The sequence below is a fragment of the Molothrus aeneus genome, chromosome 1 (assembly GCF_037042795.1).
Source record: "Molothrus aeneus isolate 106 chromosome 1, BPBGC_Maene_1.0, whole genome shotgun sequence".
NCBI classification, from domain to species: domain Eukaryota; kingdom Metazoa; phylum Chordata; class Aves; order Passeriformes; family Icteridae; genus Molothrus; species Molothrus aeneus.
In genome coordinates, this window is record NC_089646.1 from 36407928 (window position 1) to 36430362 (window position 22435).

Here is a 22435-nt window from a genome sequence, read left to right on the forward strand (position 1 = left end):
AAGAATAATAATTTGCAATGGGATATCAAAATTTTAGTGGAGAAATTTATCATACACACTAGTTGCTAATATTTTGATTATATGGTTCCAGTTTCACTAAACTGGATGGGATTTGTTCAAAAGTTTGAGTATAGTCTTCTATCCCAGAGTTCACGCGTTATTGTGCATCACTTGAGTATCCAAGCAAAAGATTTAACTGCCAGCTGTTTGTACAGAAATAAGGTATTTAGAATTTATCACTAAAGGTGTAAAACACCTTTATTGATCATTCAGCCCAAATTTGACTGAACACCACCACGTCAAGCAAACCATAGCACTCTTGTGCTTGCTTTGAAAAATTCTTGTGAGAAGTATTTTCCCTCTACTTAAGACAGGACCTGGCAATATTAAGATACAAAACTATGAAATAAATAAGCATAAATAAATCAACTTTGACAATCAGTTCATTAAAGAGGAGTAGTATTCCTTAGATTTTCAGCCAAATCATGTTTTAATAGTAATATATATCTGTACTGAGACACCATTTATCAAAGGTTCCGGAAGAGTGAAATGTATTCAAAACATTTGGGTTTTATTTAATTACTCAAAATACTGAAAAGGTGACAATGATCTACATCTTTTGAAATACTTTCACTCCCATTACCAAAAATACTTTTAGTTGCAATTTCTGAGATGGTATATGCTTATTTAAGTTTGTATATAAAACATTAAACATTTGTGTGTGTGTGTTTTCTGTACCGAAGTTACACTTTCTTAGTTAATTAGCTACCTGCCTCACAAAAACTGCCTGAAAGAAAGAGCTGAAGGATGGCATCATCACTGATGCAGTGTCCTGCACCTTGAATGATGTTCCTGGCCCTGCTACAGACCTCTTGTATGAACAAGCCCTATCATTTCAGCTTCAACTTCCTTTTTGTATGAGAACACATAATCTCGCTCCTCTCTCTATGGCAGTTATGAGAATGAATTTCATTGCTTCTTTTGTATATGACACCTTCTAAAAGGTAAGCACACAGATGCAAAACAAACATCCCAAGTCCAACTTCCCTTTTCAAGCAGATCAAACCAAGGAGCACAAATTGCATCACAGCCTTGTGTGGTTGTCACAAATGGTGAAAGTAAGTCTCATTTGCTATATCCTTTTGTGTCATTTGTGCTGTGGTTGAAATGTTATAGTCACATGACTACTGATGTAATGAACTAAACATGTAACATGATGAAGAAACTGAACAAAGATACTTATGAATACCTAAAAGATATTCTAGATCTGACAGAAGTGTTCAGTCTTGTCACAGAGTGTGTCTATGTACATCCATATAAATCTGAAGCTTAAAATAGTCAGAAACAAAACCCACTGATAGTTCACTTAAACAAAATAAGATTTAAACACAAGCTGGCACACATGCCTGTGAAATGTGATGGTCCTTATCCAGCATTGCTTAGATCTGAGCTAGTTTGCTATTTTGTTGACTGAAAAAAGACAGGCAAAAGCAGAAAGGCTATCCACATTTCTCTCTGTCCCCCCATTTTAGCACTCATGTTTAGTGAGAAAGGTGTTCTCTTATTATCCTGTATATTTAGCCTTTTTAAAATTATTGTGTATTTTACAAGCAAAATGGAAATTGGGACTGACTTCAAGAATCAGTTATATGCGTTCTGCCTCTGCATGGCCAAATCTTGACACTAAATGCTTAAAATCTGAACTCTCCCAAAACAGGAACCCCAACTAACCACAATGCAGTACCCTGGGCTAAATGACTGTTTCCCTTAAAGGGCACTCAGGCTTGTTACCTTTGCAGCCAATTGGAACCTAGCCATTAATTTTAATAGGGTCAGGATCGGGCCCCTGACTTTTTCGACATCAAAGAAACATCTTTCACAGTCATGTTGTTATAAATAATTAAAGCTGATTAGTAATAATAAGGTACCTTAACCAAAAAGGTAAACAGTGGAGACATTTATTATCAAAGTAAGAAAAGAAAATTAAAATAACCTCCAACACTTTTGTATGTGCAATTCATCAGGAAACGTTGTAAAAGAACAAAAACAAATGTTGGCTCACTCCAGAGGTTCTTTGTCATCATTAATGTATTCAGGTTTTCACAGCTGAATTGCTGTACTTTGAAAAGATTTTCATGAAAGGAAACTCAAATTCAATGTTTAAACAAAGCTGTCAGGTTACCAAGATTCGTATTTGCCTGTATGTCCAGAAAATGTTTTATCCTTTTTAAAAACCCGTTAGGTTAGAAGTATTATTATTCCTTTGCTCTCAATTTGTAAACAACAGAAAATAAGCTTTTGTTAAGCAGCACACATTTATTTATTTATTTGCTACTGCAAAGCTGAAACCAGCAGTTAGAAATATCTGTTCCAAAGCGGAGGTGAAACTACCTGGTACAGATATTTTACTTCATTACTAGTTCTGTTCCTCAAATTGATACAAATGGCCTCCTTCTGTTTCTGTCTGTCTGGTTGCCTGATCAGCGGAGCTAATTGTCAGAGCTGGGGAGATTTCCTATACCTAAACAGAAGATATGCAGTTTGTAACCTGCTTAATTTGCCTTATGTCCTGGATGGCCCTCAGTATGTTGTTCATTAAAGTATCAGCTGTTTCGGCTGTTGCAGTGGCAACCTAAGCATAGGCCTATTTTTCTTTGTTAAAAGGCCAGATTGTCAATAAATAATACACATCTTACCAGATAATTTATTACCACTTAAATATGACAGTACTTTATTTCTCTCCCCTTTCACATGTCTTAGTTTTGCATGTCCAAAGAGGACAAGGGCAGGGAGTACCCTGGGTACCATGAGGCTAAAGATTAAGGCTTATTAGCAAATCAAAAGCCTAAAACTGAAGCTTTGCAGTATCAATTGGGTGAAAGTAGGTTGAAACTTTCTCTTTCTAAAATAAGGAATTCCAGGCCTTTATAAATGTCCACATACATGAAAGACAGGAAACATCCCATCTGTAGTGACATATTTCTGTTATATAGAACAATCAATTTCTAATTCAATCAAATTTGTGACAGTTAAGCTCTTTAAAAATGTTTTAACATACATTTAATCTCAGATACAGAGGTCTGTAACATCAGCTAGCTGCTCACAATTCATACACTGCTTTGTAAATTACAATCTTTAGTACATCAGGACAGAAGTGAACCCAGACATTTAATTATTATCCTGTACCAATCATGCTGGCCTCAGCTAGAATTCTGATTTACTAGTCTTTCATTATACATACACAAGTACAATCAAACGTGTACAGTTCAATTTTTTTAAATTAAGAGAATATGCCTTTTCCATATGTAGGAGATATAGCCATTTAACATAATTTGAACATTTCCTGGAAACACTTAATATGTAAGGTATTTATGGCCAGTAATCTTCATATTATTTTTCTGTGTAAAGTCTGAGTAAAATATTCAAAAGAATGATTGTATTCTCATTCTTATCTTATGTATAACTTTTTATAATGTACTAGTTTTAAACCACTTTTAAATACATTTACAGAGGTTGTATTAAAAAAGATTATTCTGTTTTATTTTGCTGTTCACTAGGTTACTATAGTTTAAATGGAAATTTCTTCTTGGTATTTTAAGGTTCTCTAAACATGTAATATTTATTTAAAAAATTTAAATTTCTTTTTCATTTGACTTGCTTTTTTTCCTTTTATACTACAAGTATTATTATGCTACACATATACTAGGAAGCGAGATGAGAGCCAACTAGTTGATCTTTAACTTGGATTTGGAAAGAACTAGGAAAAGAAACAGAAACGCTCAAATCAGGCTCTCCCAAAACAGGGTCACAAGGAGTTGTTAGAAGAATGACATGAGGCTGACAAGTAATTTATGCCAGTATTCAGGCAGAATTGTATCTGGAAAGACCTGGAAACTCGCAGCTCAGATGACTAACTGAGGTAGTGTGCTAGTGTCGTTAGTGAGAATAGTCTTGTTTTCATTTAGAGTGGAACTTCCAAAATGACATTTTTAAAATTTCACTTGGATGAAGAGAAGTCATGGGTGCCCAGAGAAGCTGTGGATGACCATCCCTGGAAGTGTTCAAGGTCAGGCTGGAGGAGATCCTGAGCAACGTGACTTAGTGGGAGGCTTCCTGCCCATGGTGGGAGGGCTGGAACTGGATGGTCTTTCATTTGTCTTGCAACCCAAACCATTCCATGAACAGACATCACTGTCCAAAAGGTATCCCTAGTATCTGCCATACCAACCACTGAAGGTCATTTCCCTACATGATGTTTCTGCCAGTTTCCCATGTCAGAGAATAACCTCCAAACTGGAGTTAATGCAATGTGCAACTCATGTGAAGCCACCAAAACTCATGCGAAGCCACCCCCCATATCTACCAGTTCTAGAGAGGAGAATCCATCTCTTAAAGCTCGTATTTCACATGTCCATGGTAGCCCTACTCACATTTGCTCCCACAACTGAAGTAATTAAAAAAACTCCTGCAATTCCTAAATACAAATTTCCAGTAAGGCACTGAAACCAAAGGGCCCACAAGAAGCAAATTTCTAAGAGCATGTCAACACTTCTACAAATACATTATTTCAAGTAAAAATTGTACTGTGTGATAGCTAAGATAGCTAGATCTTCAACTAACTATATTAAATATATGCATTTTTAAACACGCATAGCTTCTCTGTTAACAGATCTTTTAATAAAAATGTCTAATACAGAAAAGAGGAAAATGAAGAGTTTTAGAGAAACAGTTAGTGACAGCCTGAGTTAGCTCAAGATACATTGTGTTGCTCCAAAAGCCTTTGTCACTACAATCCTGTTGCAACTCAACTCAATTAAAGGAAGCTAAACAGCAGTTATTATTAATAAATGAATATTAAAATGCTTGTTATGTTAGCATATGGCGTTTGAACATGTAAAAACCATTATTGTTTTTATTCATCCAATATGAAGTGAAACAGACCGAGGATGGCCCCTTCTCTTCCATCATACCTGTGCCTTTAATGAGGAAGCCAAGCCCTGCAGAAGCACAAAGGTTTTGAACAGGACCACTAGCTACTGTGCTAATGGGGCACACTGAAGATTTCTGGCTGAAGGGTAAAACTCCCCAGTGAAGGACACAGGGCTTTCTCAGGGCCTGGTGTAAACCACAGCATGGAACCCCAAAGACATTAAGAAACAATCACAACCCTCAGTTCTTCTGTTCCAGTATAATGCAAAGAGGTTCTCTGTTCCAATCTTGTCTTTTTAATGAAAACACACAGTAGCATGCATATTTAAAAGGACTCTTAAAAACAAAATGTTCTATTTCATGTACATGTCACTCCCTGGAGAGAAGATGGAATAACACACATTATATGGCACACATGACGTCATAAAATATGCTATCAAAAATATTTGATAAGAAAATAGTAAGTCTTCCAACAACTCGCTGTGTTTGCATTCTGAATTGCTTCTACCTAGGAACGTACTGCTCACACAGAGAGGTGCAGACCTCTGTGTTTTTTTTCCTTTAAATGAACTGATCTCTAAAAATGGAGGTAAATAAATGCTGTACAGGGCAATTCACATTAGCACTGTATATCTGGGTGAAGGGGGCTTTAAGGGGAAAAAACCCTTAACTTATAACACTGAGTAGCTAAGGACCAGTTAGATGATAAAGTCATTTTCTGACAGCAAAAATTCACTTAACCCTGTAAGGAACGTCTAGAGCCAAAACAGTCCATGTCAATTACACTAAAGATTTGGGGAAATTATTTGATAACACATGCTTTGTCCAGAAAAGATGGCATTTACTTTATTACTTCATTCCCCTCTGTTTTCTACTTGTTTTCTGTATGACACTAATATAAACCAGGAATCTTAAATTTCACATAAGGTATAGTTCTCCATGGAAATACTTTCTAGTGATCAGGGCTATGAGGTTAACACCAGAATAGCATAATTGTCCAGAGACAAGCAATGGAAACACCCACACAGTATATGGCCAAAATGGAAATATGAATGCTCTCTTATAATTTCTCATATTTTTTCACGGCAGGTTTGAGAATCAGAAGGGATGCAATAGTAAGTATGAGGTCAGGAACTTATCTGGCTCAACTGGATTACTTTCAGTCACACACTCCAGTAGTTACCTTTGTCCTTCCAGCAACATCAGCCTTCTCTGTCCTCACCACCAACTGTAGCCCTTACACATGAAATATATCCTGCCAAACTGCAAAACACTCTGACCCATTAAAGGTTTCCCCTTTTCTTCTATTGAGAACAAAAAACACATTACATTTTTCTATGTGAAGTATGCTATTAAATAATAGCTTGTACACTAATTAAAGCAAATGTAATTGTGAGAACACACTGACATTGTTAAAGTAAATTACCCAATTTGTTAATAGTTTCAAGTGACCTTAATTGTATTAATTGTGATATTGAGCAAATTAAATTGAAGAGTATTAAATGCATTGTTCCAGTCTGTCCTTAGAGGATCAACTTTCTCATTATATCAATGAAATGGGAATACTACCTACCACGCTCTTCAAAACTTGTGTTGGAATGTGGTGGATGCTGTAACTTGGAGTGAAAATTCATGGCAGAAAGTTAACCTAGTTATTCCATTTCAATATAACAGAAACCTTAAGCATTTGGAAGTCAGAAAAACAGTTTGTCAGATGCAATATGCAGGGAGAAGGTACAACAGTATTTCTGAAATTTCATTCAGGTCTCACAAAGTCTTTGCTGGAGACAGAGCTATGATTCACCAATTTCTCTTTGAAAGATCCCTCTTTCAGAGGGGATCATACAAAAACCTTGTTAGAATAAAGTGAGTAAAAGCATGATCATTCTTAGAAGAGAGAATGCAGAAAGATGTCATCAAGTCAAAAGACTACCACAGTCAAAACAAAACATAATAACGTACACGTATCTAGATGCGTGTAAATTAAAATACAACCAGATCCACAAGAAACAACCAAAAATTAAAATTTCTTAAAAGAACTAGAATCCTCCATTTGAAGTATCAGATTGCAAAAGTGAGAATCCCTGCCATAAATTTCTAATCAACTATTTAAAAATGCTATTTAAAAAAGCATAAATGAGTGCATTTTTTGGCATGTACCTTTTTTGTATCTTGAAAGAAAAATCAGACATAAGGAAAATAACACAGGCCAAATTAATCAACAGAAAAGGACAAAAATACTATTTTAATGGATTTTCGAAAATGTTTTAAAGGGACAGAAAAAAGATGTTTAAAGTTAAAGGCTTATTCTGAAGTTTTTAAACTTGCAAACAAGCACATTCTCATGGCTCATCATAACTTAAGATTCAAAGTTTATGAGTATATAAAATCTGGAGAGCTACCAACACCCAGACCTTTCTCCAAATGACACTTACCTCATCTGTAATGATCTACTTTGATTTGTTCAGCTAGGTAACTGTCTCATGCCTAGCATCTGCAACATTAATCCTTGCAGCTGCTCCTAGTGAACCATGTCTTAATCTTCTCAGGCCACTTCTCCAAAATCTTAAGAATACTTTGAATTTTACATCTACTCTCCATTATGTCAACAGTCCTGTCCCAAATAAACCACGTTTTCTCTCTATTCCTTCACTGAATTTTTAATAAAAGCACTGAGTACTACTAGACTCAACATATTTCTGGAATCCTATCCAATATACCCTTTCAAGCTGACAGCAAATGAACAAAAAGTAGTCGACGCATGCAGTTTTCCAAGCAGCTATACTTAAGAGCAATCCGTGTATTTTTGAGATTTCTTTAATTTTATGAAAACTGTGAGAGAATTTTGTAACTCCAGCTGGACATGACATCTTCTGGTTCTCCATCAAGTTTTGGTATCAACTGCACATGCTAAAAATACAACACTTCATGCAGATTTAGAAATCTGACTAGATCAGTAACTAAATATTTCTTTTCAGCACCCTTATTAGGGCTGTGCTTTTTTCCAATCACCTCATCTCAGTGAAGGCTTTTATCACTTTGCTTCTAAGGTAAGCATTCAGCCATGTTCAAAAACACAATTTAGATATACTGATATTCTACAATATTGCACAGAACATCTCCAGTGGACCACCACTCCACCGTATTTCTGTGATTCATGATACAAAAAAAATTAACATAGAGACATAGAGATTTTCACCAAGTTGATTCTGTATCACCCCTGAAACTTGAGGCTGCATTGAAAAACCTTGTCTTGAAATACTTTTGTGAAGACAATGACGGACACACTGCATGGACAGGAACAACTGTATACTTTGATGCCTAAAGAGCTAACACCAACCATACACATGCTTTATTTAAAATGAAACATTAAAACTTCTAAGACCTATTCTGGATATATAAAGTTTCAAATTAAAATGCACTATGTGTTTCACAGCAAAAAAGGCTATGAAGATGAAATGGATGCTTTATATAAAATATTTACATAGATAGAACATAAAAAATGTACCATAGTTGGTAACCTTTATGACTTGGGGAACCATGTATTTACATATCTTTATCCTCGCATGTGCGTATGTGTGTGTTGTGTATATATTTTTAACAGTTGACAGCTGTTTTAGAGCATACAGAGATGCCAAGCTGAATGAGGGTCTTGATTACTTCAAGATTAGCTATCTAAAGTTTCTATTCATTTTAAGTGTTGTTAGTGCGAAGAGTCATTAGTCACTTCCTTGTCTCATAGAACATCAGCATACATTTACATTGTTAATGAACATTTGGGGTAAATGAATTAATGGCACTTTTAAACATCAATTCAATCCTAATAACTTTGTATGTCACAGAAATGTTAAGGTTGGGATAAAAATGAGAAACCTTTTCAGTCAAGGTAACTAATCGCTTCTAGGCACAATAAAGGGTAAAATTAACTTACGGTGTATTTTTAACAGGGTGAAAATTTTGCTTTTTCTTGAAACAGAGTTGAAAGAATTATCAAATTTTTTTAAAGCAAATAGCAATTGGAAGAAAATGTTTATCTTTTTCTTGACTGGGGTAGACTAGAAGCAAGCTGTTTGTCCTCTTGAAAATGGTTATTATTTTAGGTTATTGAAAAAAAGATTATTTTCAAGTTTCTAAAATATGTACAAAAATGCATTTGGTTTATCAGGCTAAAATGGCTTCATATCGTTAAGATGTCAAATATGATAGAAAAGAAACACTGCCTAGAAAAGCTATTCCATTTATTCGTCAGGTTTTAAAATACTTTCTCCATGACGTACATTGTCATTTTTAAACATTGAAGAAGCTTTGTAAACCAATAAAGAAAGAGTGAAAAAATTAACTCAAAGGGACAATGAAGTTTACCAATATATTTGGAAGCAAAACATCAGCTTCTTCTAAACAGAAGTAATAAACCTGACTGAGCAGAACTTGACAGAGCTTTTTAATAAGCACTAGTAAACAGAGGATTTATAAAAAGATACACCCACATAGAATAGTTGATCTGGGTGAGGGACTTAGAAAATGTGACAAAGTTGTTTCAACTCTGTAATTTAAAATAAATTTTTTATTTTGCCCTCCTGGTACATGTGTTCAATGACTGGAAAATTACAGGTAGTTAAGGTGCCACTGTGTATAACTGAGTACTTGAGGAATGTTTTCATGACAAGGACCAGCTTTCTCATTAAGCTTATCACTTTCTTCTAACCAACTATCCTGTCACTACTAGCAAATAAGTAGAAAAGATGAGCAAAACAGACAGGCATTGCATTATCCAAGCAGTTTGTTCTCATTGTTCATTAGGGTCTTCCAAATACTGCATTTAACTAATTTGCTTCAGGTTATGTAGTAATTTCTATCTTTAGAGCCTATTCATTCTATCTCAGCTTTGAGATATTTTTTCAAATAAGAACATAGGGGCTGAGTCAAACAAAAATCAGACTTTGTATTTGCATAATTTTGTCCAAAATAATGTACTGAACTTTACTGCAGAACCAAATAAGAAAAAAAAAAGGCAAAAAAAAAAAAAAAAGAAAACAAAAAAAAAAGATCCCTAAACCAAAGCAGTGTAAGAGTCCATGCTTGAGAAAGTAACATAAAGTCATGCTCCATTTCAATATTCTTATGCTGAAGTCAGTGTTTGGTTTATGATTAAAAAAGGATGACAGCACATTAAACATTTGGCTAATGCTTCTTTCTGTAATTGAAAGTTGACTTTTCGTTGTTTTCATTAGTGTCAGAATGTTCCTCACATACTCTGTGAAATGTTCTTTAAGTTGCCCTGTTCAACTTCATTGAGTGAATTAAACAAATTATGACAGGTACAGTTATTATGACACACTTATATAAGGTATAAACTCAAAAAAAAGTACAGAAATACAAACTCACCTTCCCCTGGCTTGTTCAAAAAACTCTGCAAGGGATCAATGCCTATCTCTTGTTCCTCTGTTTGCAAAGGGTGACTGGTTTCAGACACAGAATGATACATACTGGCAGTAGTAAATCCCAACTGATGAGTATTTATCTGGAAGAAAAAAACCAGAGAAACAAACACTTCAGTATTCCTTTAACTATTTTTCAATCACATGAGTCAAGAGCAAAAGTACTTAAAACCTCCCCTTATTTTCCAGGCACATCATCACCATTAGTTGTCTAATTAGCAGAACAATAGTGTTTCCATTTGAACGTTGTAAATGTTGTATTATTTGGAGTCCAAAAGAATTGTTATAGTTCCTACAAATATCACACTGCAAGTAAAAGTCCAAGTGTAGTTTTGAAGACTGTAAAACAGGGCAAGAGCTTCTTTCCATCCTTCTTCTAGTTTTCCCTACTCATCTTTTAGTCTGATTCCAAGGAGAACTGATGCTAGTTCTTGGGCATGATGAAGATTATAGAGCAAAACTGAGGAAAGACCATCATCATCACTCTTCTGGACCCAAGACTGTTCATCCCAGAAATCTTCCTTTTAACCACTTCTTTTTCAGAAATCATAGGTCAAGTATAACATAACAGCGACAGACACACAAAAAGAGAATGGATTAATACTGACTAGCATGATAGATGAATTTGGTTTTATCAAGATTTATATTAACTTTTGTCTTGGTACTGACAAGAATAGGGTTTTGCAGTAGCCTGGAGGTGGCATGGCCAGGACCCAGAGGTTTTTCTATACCATGTCATGTCACTACCAGGGCAGGGAGAAGGGAGTCTTTTCTGGGAAGAAGGTTTTTTTTTCTGGTCAAGTAGGAGCGGCAGAGGTTGGGTAATGCCACTCTCATCTGGAGGGAGTGGTTTGTTATTATCTGTTGTTAGGGTTTCCACAGTGAACAAGAATGTTTCTTGTCTTGTCATCAGTTTCTTTCTTCTCTTGTTGTTGTTCGCATCATTGCTGTCACTGTTCGTTTTTCTTATCTCATTGCTGTTTCCAGTAAATTGTTCTCATCTCAACCTGTGATCTGTACCTTTTGTGCCTCCAGTTCTGTCCATCCCAGTGCAGGGAGGAGGGAGGGAAGGGGGGAGTCAGCAAGTGACCTGTGTGTGCCATGCAATGGTTTCAGTGGAAAACTTAACTGGAGAACACCATTCCTAAACCAGGATGGCCTTCTAGAAAGATGATGTTAAGGATGAATTTTAAGAAATGTAATCAACTAGTATTTTAAGAAACGTAATCGACAAAGACGTCTTCCAAAAATGAAGGCCAAAAGGGAAGTAATGGCAGAAATAAAACTTTAGGAAGTAGGTGATGCAGATTCATCATCACAGGCTCCTGAATGGCACTCCCATCACTATCAAGCAACTGAACAAGAACTATGTTAGAAGTTCATTTGAGGAGTGCTGGAAGCTAATACTGGCTGCAACAAATTAGAGGATGCCAATAAGAGGGTGAAAAGCAGACGATGTTATGATCATGCATAAGAAAGAGAAATGACCTTTCCAGTGCATTAACAGTGCAAGAGTACATTTGTCAAGACTGCATTTTAGTCACTGTACAGCAATTTATTAACTCACAGCACAAAAAAACCTAAGCCAGCTAAATAGGTCTGATTTGCCCAAGCACACTAAGTAGCTACCTACAACTGCCAGATGAGTTTTAAAATATCACTTACTTTAACTGCTTTGTTTACAAGTATCATAACTTTCTAACAGCAACAAAATTATATTTAGAAAAAAATATAAAAAGAGATACTAGAAGAGGTATGCATCTACACTTTCAGGACTGGCATATTAACAAATTTGAAATCACTTCAATTATGCTTTTTTTTTGGTTCCTAGAAGGTATGGCACTGACCAGGTAGGCTTTATACCTTCAGTTTACTGTCAATAAATGAAGGGGAACTGGGATCCTTAAGACTTTTTATGGTCTATACCTTCTTAATTTTCCTATTAAGTTATGAGGGAAAAAACCCCCCAAACCCAAAAATCCCAGGATAATTAATTAGTTGGGCCAATACTAGGCAATTACGTGAAACCAGTGCACCCAGGCTGTTTTCAAAAGCATGCTCTCTCAGCTGTATTCCCTGAGGGGTTTATCCTCTGTGTGCCCTGGCACTTGTGTTACAGTGGTGATGAAATGATCCCACCATCTCTCACTTCTGTTCAGCTAGTAGGGAACATCTGAAGGTCTTGGGAACAAGGAGGCAGTAACCGAGGGAAGGTAGGACTTACACTTGAGCAGTGGTACAACTTTATGTCAAATTATTACAATCATAAAGTCATGTGACAAAATACACCACTAAACCACAGAATTGCCTTGAACAATTCTATATGAGGCTCAGCAAAATGTGCTGCAACTGTATGCATACCTCACGTGTTTCCTATGTAATTTTAAAATTGTAACAATGAAAACTGCATGAATGGTATCTTGAAGAAAAATATTTACAAACTTGTTAGCTCCTTAAATAATATTTACCTGTAGTCTTATAGCTGAAAAAATATAAAGATATGTTTATAAATACCTGATATTTTAAATAAATAAAAGAAAAAATAATTTATTTAAAGAAAGAAAACAAAACCCCCATCAACTTCACAGAAGTAATTTTTTCCTGCTGGAATTTTAGCTGCTACTCTTGTTCCTTTTGCTATACAGCTGTAAATATCTTTTTCCTGATCAGTTGATTTTGTCTTCACTAAAATTACAAGCTTTTTCAGACTGTGCTGTTGAAGTTTAACTTTTTATTTTTATGTTCCTTCAGAGATTGCTACACAATCTGACCAAAGCAGAACCTTGAGTGTCTTTCAATCTGAGAACCAGGCACAAAATGACCTTACCAGCCATTATAGTTTTAGCAGCCACCACTTAATTAAGACACAGTATGTTTCAGACTTACACTGTCTTACATCCATAACATGGTATCAATTTAGCCCTAGTAAGTTTGCTCTTCTATGTCCTCTTCTGTATCCACCTTCTTTTTTTTTAAATACTCCCCAAATGCCATACCTTTACAATCTATATGAACCATAATTTACTTTACAGACTGTTAGAGCAGCTTTAAACAGCTGAATAGATTTACTTTTGATATCTGCACAGTGATTTAATTGGTTATTTGTGTTTGTTTATGGATACATATGGTTAGAGTTAAAAAAAGTATCACTACCTATTAGTCTTCACTCCTTAGTCCAAGCAATTTTCTTCACAGTTTTATACTGAAGATCTTTTCTACTCTTCTAACAAAGAGCAAAGGGAACTATTAAACAATTACAATTACACTTGGGATCTTACTCTGAGACAGATTAATTCTTCACAGGTTTGTGGTTGATTTGTAATGGCCTATAACATATTGTTCATATTAAGTAAGATACAATTTAAAACCATTCTCAGTGTGAAACAATAAAAATGTTATAAACCCCTGAAATTCAATTACTGGATTACAAGACTTGATTCTAGCTGGCCCTAACATCTCAGTGAAAGCACCTATTTGTACTTTTTTTTTAACCTCCAAAGTTGAAGGGCTAAGAGATTCAAAACACCAGGCATGCTTCCCACTACTGGGAGTTCAACTATTCTGTAATATACATGAGAAAATAATTAAGACCATGTATGAAACATTTATCTAGTCAAGGAAATTAGCAGAAACATGAATCCACTCATGAGCCCAAGGAAAAGGCAGGCACAGACTCTTTGGCTATTGGCCTTAAGTAACAGGAGGAGCCCCCATGTGCCACCAAGGACAGTGCCACAGGTTTGCTCCCCACTGACCACCACACGTGGGCTGAATCCAGTCTGCCTTTCAGTGAAGGCAGCTTGTCAGCACATCTGTTCTCAACAGAGACCAAAAATCCCTCCAGAGACAGCCTTACAGACTGCAGTACAGAGCTCCACCATATATTAAAAGGGTTCTGTGGAGGTACCTGCTTACAGCATATCATCTCCTCTCCCACCACTTCCTCCGTATTCCATAGGTGATGGAATACCAACTCGTTTTCATTAGGAAAAACTTAACTGATGTTTACTGACATTTACCTAACTAACATCCTCTTTCTACACAGCAGAGATAAACCACTTGCTGCATTAGACAGTCTGATTTAACATACCTGTTCTAACTCCTTTTTCTCACTGGGCATTTACTCTTAGTGAGTACTTACACTTAATTGGAAGTCGCTTGCTTCTTTTTTAGATGTGAGAAGGTTTATTCACCCAAGACTTTACAAATATTTTGCCTTCCCTATTAGCTACTCTAACACATTATGTGATTTCTACCACCTTTAGCCATAAAGCAGTCTTATATAATCGTGCCTTCATTAGCATTGCCATTCTGCCTGGATACAAACCTGTGAGTTTGGAATGCTTAAAAAAAATTACATTTAAAACATTCAAAACCAAAAACCAGTTCTTCTCCAGACTGTCAGTGTCATCAGCCTCAATTCAGCCCCACTTCATCTTCCACTAATATGTATAAGTCAGACCTAGCTAGACCGAGATAACAAGGCAAAGATAAAAGTCTAATTGAGATATGTTTCTATCATTAGCTGTACTGCCAGTGAAGCACCCATCACTTTTGGACTGGAGCTGGGTGAAACATTGCAAAAACATGTACACAGAACTGTACAAGGCAGAAGACTCAGCTGTAATAAGATTATAATAAATGTTCATATAATAAAATGCTTATAATTGATGTTCATTAAGAAGATGGAAAGTTCAAAATAAAAATAAAATTTGTTGCATTCTTTTAGCAGTAAGACTATTCGCTACTACAAAGCGGTAGGATTACCCTCATCTCAAAAATGTTGATAAATCAGTATTTCATAAACAAAACATAGCACAGTTCAACATGAATACTGTACCTTATTTCATGTCATAAGACATTCACTAACGTCTTCACTTGCCACAGATACTGAATAAAAGTTTTCAATATTCAAATAAGCAGTTTATGCACTAAAAGCATTGTTTCAGAAATGGTGACTAAATTAGTTCAATCTAAAAAAACTAAATGCACAAAAAATGTTTCCCTTAATCATCACTGTTTAGATGGACCTTGAAAATTTATTTATTCAAAGCACAAAACACACCAAAACATATCAAAATTAACATTTAAGAAGTGATGAGTATTGGTACTGTTTGGGCAAAATTAGAAAATATTATCAGTTTCAGCAAGGGTATTTTGAAGGTGTAACTGAGTAGGTGAGACAGAATTAGGCAAAGCTTATACATAACCCACTTTTCCTCTTTTCCCTTCCCCCCATGGTAAAATGTAAGGAGAGGAATTGCAGCCTTGGGGAGGGTTGAGGGCTCAACTCAGGATGAGGGCTGAAGAACTGCCCAATTTGCAGCATTTGCTCCACTCTTGCTCTCTGACATCCTCTTACTTATAAACAATCAAGGAACAGAGCAAAAGATTTTATGCTTGAAGAAAGGAAAATGAGAACCCACTAAACTCTGAGGACGAAGCTGAACAACATTGCTGAATCTTGGATATGCTAAAAATAAAAATCAGTTTCCATCAGTACCAGCAAAGCTACCGGAATATCACATTTCTGAAAACTACTGAAGCGTACCAAGGTATTTAAATAATACTTTGCATTCATTCTATTAGACTGTATCAACCACCTTCTCCAAATTATCTTTGGGCCTTTATTTCATGCCATATCCAAAGTTTACCATTTTAATTACTTAAATTGATGACAAGTAGAGGAAATACTTGTTTAGCTAAGTGATAAATTAGCTGCCCTGTGAAGTCAAATTGATTAAAACGACCTCACTTAAAGCAAGTGTCTGATGTGGTAATGGTCTTATGCATGTTTTGTTAAGTTTGACAGCATCATGTTATGAGGGTTCACAACTCTGCCCCTCATTTGTGGCTTATGAAGTAATCAAGCATGGTAGAACACTGAAGTGAGGATTTTCCAGAATGTGAAAACATTTTAAAGTAGGTAAGAAATTAAATATTAGGAGAATAAACATGCATTGTGTTTATTTAAAGCAAAGAAGCACAGATGTCTTCCAAATCATCTAGAAGCAGTCCCATATCATGGGTTTTCTTGCACTGGCCAAATTAAATTACTCATCCTGAACCAAGAATTAAAAAAAAAAAAAAAAAAAAAAAAGAAAAAGCATGCTAACTAGAGGGCTGAGTAGAAGACAGTCCTGAATATGAACTTTGGAAAATGAAGACATGAGGACCATTTGATCTGTTTCAAGCTGGATATTTTGCCAGGATGCTCATTAATAGGTATTTTTGAAAAATCTGTTCTTACCTATAATATTCACTGCTTTCTTCTTTTCTCTAGGAGTGAATTTTACTTAGGCCACAGAGACCATCAATCTCAGAGCACTGTGATCTTCTGCTCTCCATCACTTGAGCTCTTTACTACCACCATCTCTATTTAAGTACAGAAGATAGTAGTCCCAGTGCCTCCAAGAGAAAAACCGCCAAAAAACTCCACCAACCCAAACAACCCTCCCACACACACAGAGCAGCTCAAAACCAGCTAAGATTCCTACTCAGCCACTTCCACAGGTTGCCACCACCCACTGAAAATACATGCCTAGGGAAGAAGACTTACTAAGTCTGAAGAAAAGTGCACAATTTGACTAACTTTGAATAGGATAAAGCAAGTCTGTCTTCTTTTATAAAATGTATCAGATTATGTATCATTAAAATAGAATGATGCAAACATAAAAAATGGTCTGGCATGGTGGAGCAGATGAACATTAACATCAGCTGGGATCCAGAACAAAACAAACAAGATCATGCCACCGATGGACAGGTCAACAGCCAGTGAGTCTGATGGTCATGAAATGCAATTAATTTTGTCCCATTTAATAACATTTCCTGCATTTTAACTTCTGCCTGTCTGATCTCTAATACAAAAACAGAGTTACATTGGACTTTAAACAAGTTAATTAAGTATTAAAATCAATCATGTGAAAGTCTTAATATTTAATATTGTTAGATTGTATATCAAAGTGGTTTTATTATTTATTTACTCCAAACCTTTCCAGAATACTTCATGTGGCAACAGGGAGTCTGTATCTCACAAGATAAATGCATTTACAATGCCAAATAAATTATATATAAAAGCATTTGTCTTAATACATGTCATTCAATATTAAATATCACCCATTGGTACCACCCTGAAACCCTAATCCATTTTTACCAACCACACATTTGTATTATTCAAATGTTGTCTATTAAATAGTTGTCTCGAGAGCCACAGTAAAGGAATACATACCTAAGAACAATTATCATAGGAGATTTGAAGCACTGTCTACAGTTTTAACCCTACAACTTTCATGTCTTACCAGTACTTAAACATGCAAAGTCTAAATTCAGTAGTAAATTAAAATGTCAGGGATAGAAACAACACAAATAGCCTGGGACCATGACAATGTATTCTCTTGGTATTTCATATGATAGTTGAACAAAAAAAAAAAACCAGACAAAAACCTTTTTCTTAAATAAAAACTTAAAATTCTATTAATTTCAAAGATAGCTATGCACTTGTTATAATCAGGGAACAAGTTCATGCATTTGCTCGTTTTCAGTTTTCTTGAGGTATTATGCAAGAAACACTAGTTTGACTAAGGAAGAAAAACTTGAATAATGCAGAGAGGATCAAAATCCTTATGTCACATTTGCTAATAAGTTTTATAGCCACGGCCCCCTCCCATCCCAGTCAACAATTTTTCCCAAGATGTAATGCTCTGAACAGTATAATCTGACATTTATGGCTAAACAACTTCTGTCTTCTGCACTGAAAATGGTGACGATGAATGTATAAAGGGCATCAACCATCTTAAATACCTGATTCTATAGTTTTATGTTCAGACGGTCTCACAAAAAAAAAAAAACAAAAAAACCAAACAAAAACCCAAGAACAAAAATAAAACAAAACAACAAAAAAGACAAAATAGCAATCCAAAGCAAGCCTTGATTTTGCAGTTTGAATTTCCAAAAAAACAAAAAAAACCCACAAATCCCACAGCCTTAACACAGAACTATAGCTATTCTTAATGAAAAACTATGTGACACATCCACAGTGAGGCTGTTAAGAGAACACAACTTTGATCTAACATCGACTGCAAGAAAGAAATACCAGCAAACCAAAAAAAGATCCAAAGTCAACAGCTAAATGTAGCCTGTGCCCTGAACATTCCTCCACACACAAAAGCTACGTTTAGCACCAGATGTGAAAATGTTCTGTTGATGCATTTTCACATTTCTTCCTTTCAACTTAAGTCTCCAATAAAGGCTCCTCATAGGCAGAACAGTTGATAAAAATGAGATGTGTAAATCCCTTCCCATTGTCTGACATGGCTAAGGCCTGAGCTGAAATATTGCATCCATCTTTAGTCAGATAGCACAGGACAAGGACCAGTTGCTGCAGTCCAGAGAGAAGCAAGTAGACCTATGAAGAGCATAAATAATATAACCTATGACATAAAAGTGAAAGAAACAATGTTTTGCCTTAGTGAAGGTGAAAGAGAAGAAGGATTAATGCCATAAGAGTTCAAATCAACACATCATTCAACTAAAAATCTACTCCCTTTTCTTAGAGTCATCTAGAGGTGGTAAAAACCCTATTCATATTAAAAAGATTCAAACAAACTCATAAATGAAAGAAATACTTTGTTTTATTTTAGAATATAATTTATCTACCTGGTTACAAAACAGTTCAACATAATTTAAATTAAACCTTTGTTCTTCCAAATATGGTTAGGTTTACTGCTGTTTATGGTATGCTTTTAAGTATTTAAGAGTTTTGCTTTCAGAAACACACAGGCCCCATGCTATGCTACACACTTTATGTTTTAGTAATACAAATGTAACTCAAAGGGCCAAAGAACGTCAAGACTGAAAGAAATCATCAAAACAGTGAACTGGAAAAAATGGCAGCTTAGCCTGCAGCCTTACCCAAAATGATAGTAACTAACTTAGACACTAAAAGTGTATTCAATGAAGTAAGTTTCTAGAATATCACAGCTTTAAAGCAGTAAGCAATTAATCTTGGATTCAGCCTTTATTCTTTCACTATTTTTAGAAAACAGTTTCCTACAGGGGTTGACAGAATTTTTATAGAAACACCAGCATGGTTATGCACGCACAGAAGCATTTACATCAAATCTTTCTCTTCTAGTTTTCTCTTCTAGATATGCAGATGCTAAAGCAGCATGGTATCATGCTGAGGTAGAAAGAAAGTTGGTGGAAACCTCATTTGCTAAAGAATATGAGAATTTCATAGGCACTTCAAAGGAGCAGAGAGAGGCTGAATTTGTTTTGTACCATATAATGAAGTTTCTATATAACATGAAGACCCACAACCCATGTTCGCCTATGTAATCCAATCCTGATGAGTGAATTCAAATCAGACTTACACAGGAAAACCTGAAATCTGATTCTGCTGCAGTGCAATGACTGCAGACTGCAAGGATTTTCCACTACTTCTGCTGATAGGAGTAGTAGTTACTTATGTTTAAAAGTCATACTCAAAGGAAAAAAGGCTCAAAGTAGGGCTACTCCTGGTAAAAAAAAACTATGCTGAATCTTCTTCCCTTGGTTGCTCCCTTTCATACCCAAGGGCTCAGTCTGTGTAAGGCACAGTATTTCTGCCATGTACTGCCTGCTCACGTTGCTTCTTTTCAGCCTTGCCACACCAGCAGTAACAAAACCAGGATGCATAGGAGCCCCTCTAGAAGCTCAATATTTGTGTACTATGCTTATTCATACCTAGGATGTAGCGAGTTTCAAACAGCAGTATCTAAATGAAAGGAAATAAAATAAAATACCTCAAGCAAAGGAAACCTCTTAGACTTGTAAACATAAGCTATGGATGAAACCTTCTAACTTTGCATGAAGATATTATATCAAGATACCACTTCTGCTATGAGTAACACTTTACTCAGGGTTTTTGTGGCAGGAACATATCACTGTATTCCATGCTACTAAAAAAGATGACAGGACAGGTTCTTCCTCTCACAGAAAGTTCACTCTGCTGCTCAATACATCCTGATGCACCACTTTTGTTTCTGGTCATCAGGAACTCTTACTACTAATTCCTACCAAGGTTCATAATATTATAAATGGGAGAAAATTATAGTGCAATAATGCTCCTTCTTTAATTTTTTGATCTCTTAATACAGTGCTATCTGTTACAACTTATATTCCTCTCTCTTCCTACTCTCATATTTTTCATTAAAATTTTTGAGCAGCTGGATGAAATGTTCTCTGCTTTCCTGTACATGCTCATCAAACTCCCAAGGGAGTAAGTGGTCTTGCTGAAGTCTTTAGACACAGAGAAGCCAGTCTGATAAAACCCCTGTAGCATAATGATTTCTATAATGCACTGCTACTTAGAGGCATTTATTCCTCCTAAAAAATTTTCTGGGCAGTACCTGCTGCTTGCCAGAGCATGTAAAACACAGGCACAGAAGTCCCCAGTGCAAGCAGCAAGGTACATCAAGCACACTGCCTGTGCCACCTCAAAACAGATGAAGCTCTTAAACAGCAAGCAGGAAACCAGTATTTGGCAAGGTTATATAGGAGCAGAAATCTGGCTATTAAAAAGGTATTTAATTTTACAGAACTTTACCTTCAATTTATAGTAACAATAAGAATTCATAAAATAAATTAATCCAGAAATACAGATAAAATACACTGTTAAAAGGGGGGAAATATGTGACTTGCAATTAAAAGGATTTCTTGGTTTGGCAGTAAATTTGTCACCAACTACTTCTATTTTCTTTACCTTAAGTCCTGGGTTGATTTTGGTTTAGAAGTGGGTCAGCATATACTGCCCAGCACGAAACAAAAGCCTGGTTTTGCAGGACATTGGTGGACAACGCATAAGTAGCAGAACAAGACCTTAGATCTTCGTGACTAAGAAATCCATTGCCCTGAGATTTATATATACTCCTCTGCTCTGGGGAATGAGAGCAGAACAGCAGGCAGATTCTCTAAAGCTTTTTGATTTTTATTAGATAATACAATAGATTGATGGCTCCTAAATAAGTTAAGCTTTGTTGAGTGCTCTCTCTAATTCAGCAACCACTATGACATGACTGAATCTCCCAGTGTTCTCTAAATACCAAGTTTTGTTGTATATAATCAGCAAAAAGAACTGGATTTCCCTCAAAACAGTAAATAGATTTGAAGAATTGTATTGGAACAACAGCTGTCATTATACCTCACAGAAAGCTGACAACAGCTTTGAGGCTAAGCTTTTAAGCCCATTTTATTAAAAAAAAATATAACTGATGTAAACAAGTTATGGTTAGAAACCTCCTTGATTAAATTTTTCTTGTTTTTAAAAAGCCTTTTAAGATAGTTTCCTTGTCTGTGCTAGACAGACCAGTATGACTTTTTAAGAATATTTAAGGTAAATATCCCAATATCTGAATCATGAAAGCATTCTGAATGCTTTGTCTCCTGGACAAAATAGCTGTTTTCACATTCTTCTTTCCAAATATTTTTATTTTCTTTTTCTGTCCTTTTGACCAAATTTATTTGTTTCTCTCTTGCTCAACACACAGAAGACCATTTTGCAAAAAGTCAGCTTTCAGATTTCTTTTTCCTGATATAGACTGTATGATCTCAACCTGGCCACAAGCAAAAGCCTAGAAAAAATGTTATTTTTGGTATGTTGTTGCATTTCTGCTAATAGTTAGATAGAGAAGTGCCCTAGTTGAGGCAGAGAAGTGACCTAACAGTGGCCAGGCTCTGGACCACTCAGCGCATTAAGAAGAATGGAATCGGAATTTTGAACTGCATCCAAAAGTAAATGGAAAGAAACCAAGCATATAGAATACAGGTGTGATCTGTTCTCACTTTTGTTTCTTATTTAATAGCAAGGCTGTGCATCTTGGGGCACCTAAAATTAGTAGTTGCTTTTGAAATTCTGGTCATGTATTATTCATCTTTTTCTCCTAAAAGGAAGACAGAAGATGGCAGTAGCAGGTGTTCCTTGCTTCCTGATGGAAAAGGAGGAAGAACTTGACCAAGGGGATAGATCTTTCTTCAAAAGAGGGGTAGCAGACAAAGATTGCCTAGCTGAGATGACTATTCTGTCAAACACA

General features: G+C 35.7%; 1 protein-coding gene across 3 annotated transcripts in view; it reads right to left on the minus strand.

The window, feature by feature from the left end:
- The window catches only part of TBC1D5 (TBC1 domain family member 5), a 321912-nt gene that overhangs the window by 179115 nt on the left and 120362 nt on the right, over positions 1–22435 (minus strand). For all 3 annotated transcript variants that reach the window (XM_066555139.1, XM_066555128.1, XM_066555119.1), the window contains exon 4: positions 10315–10450. In XM_066555139.1, the coding sequence (XP_066411236.1) occupies positions 10315–10414 (100 nt within the window). In that variant the 5' untranslated portion in view covers positions 10415–10450. The remainder of the gene's footprint in view (positions 1–10314; positions 10451–22435) is intronic.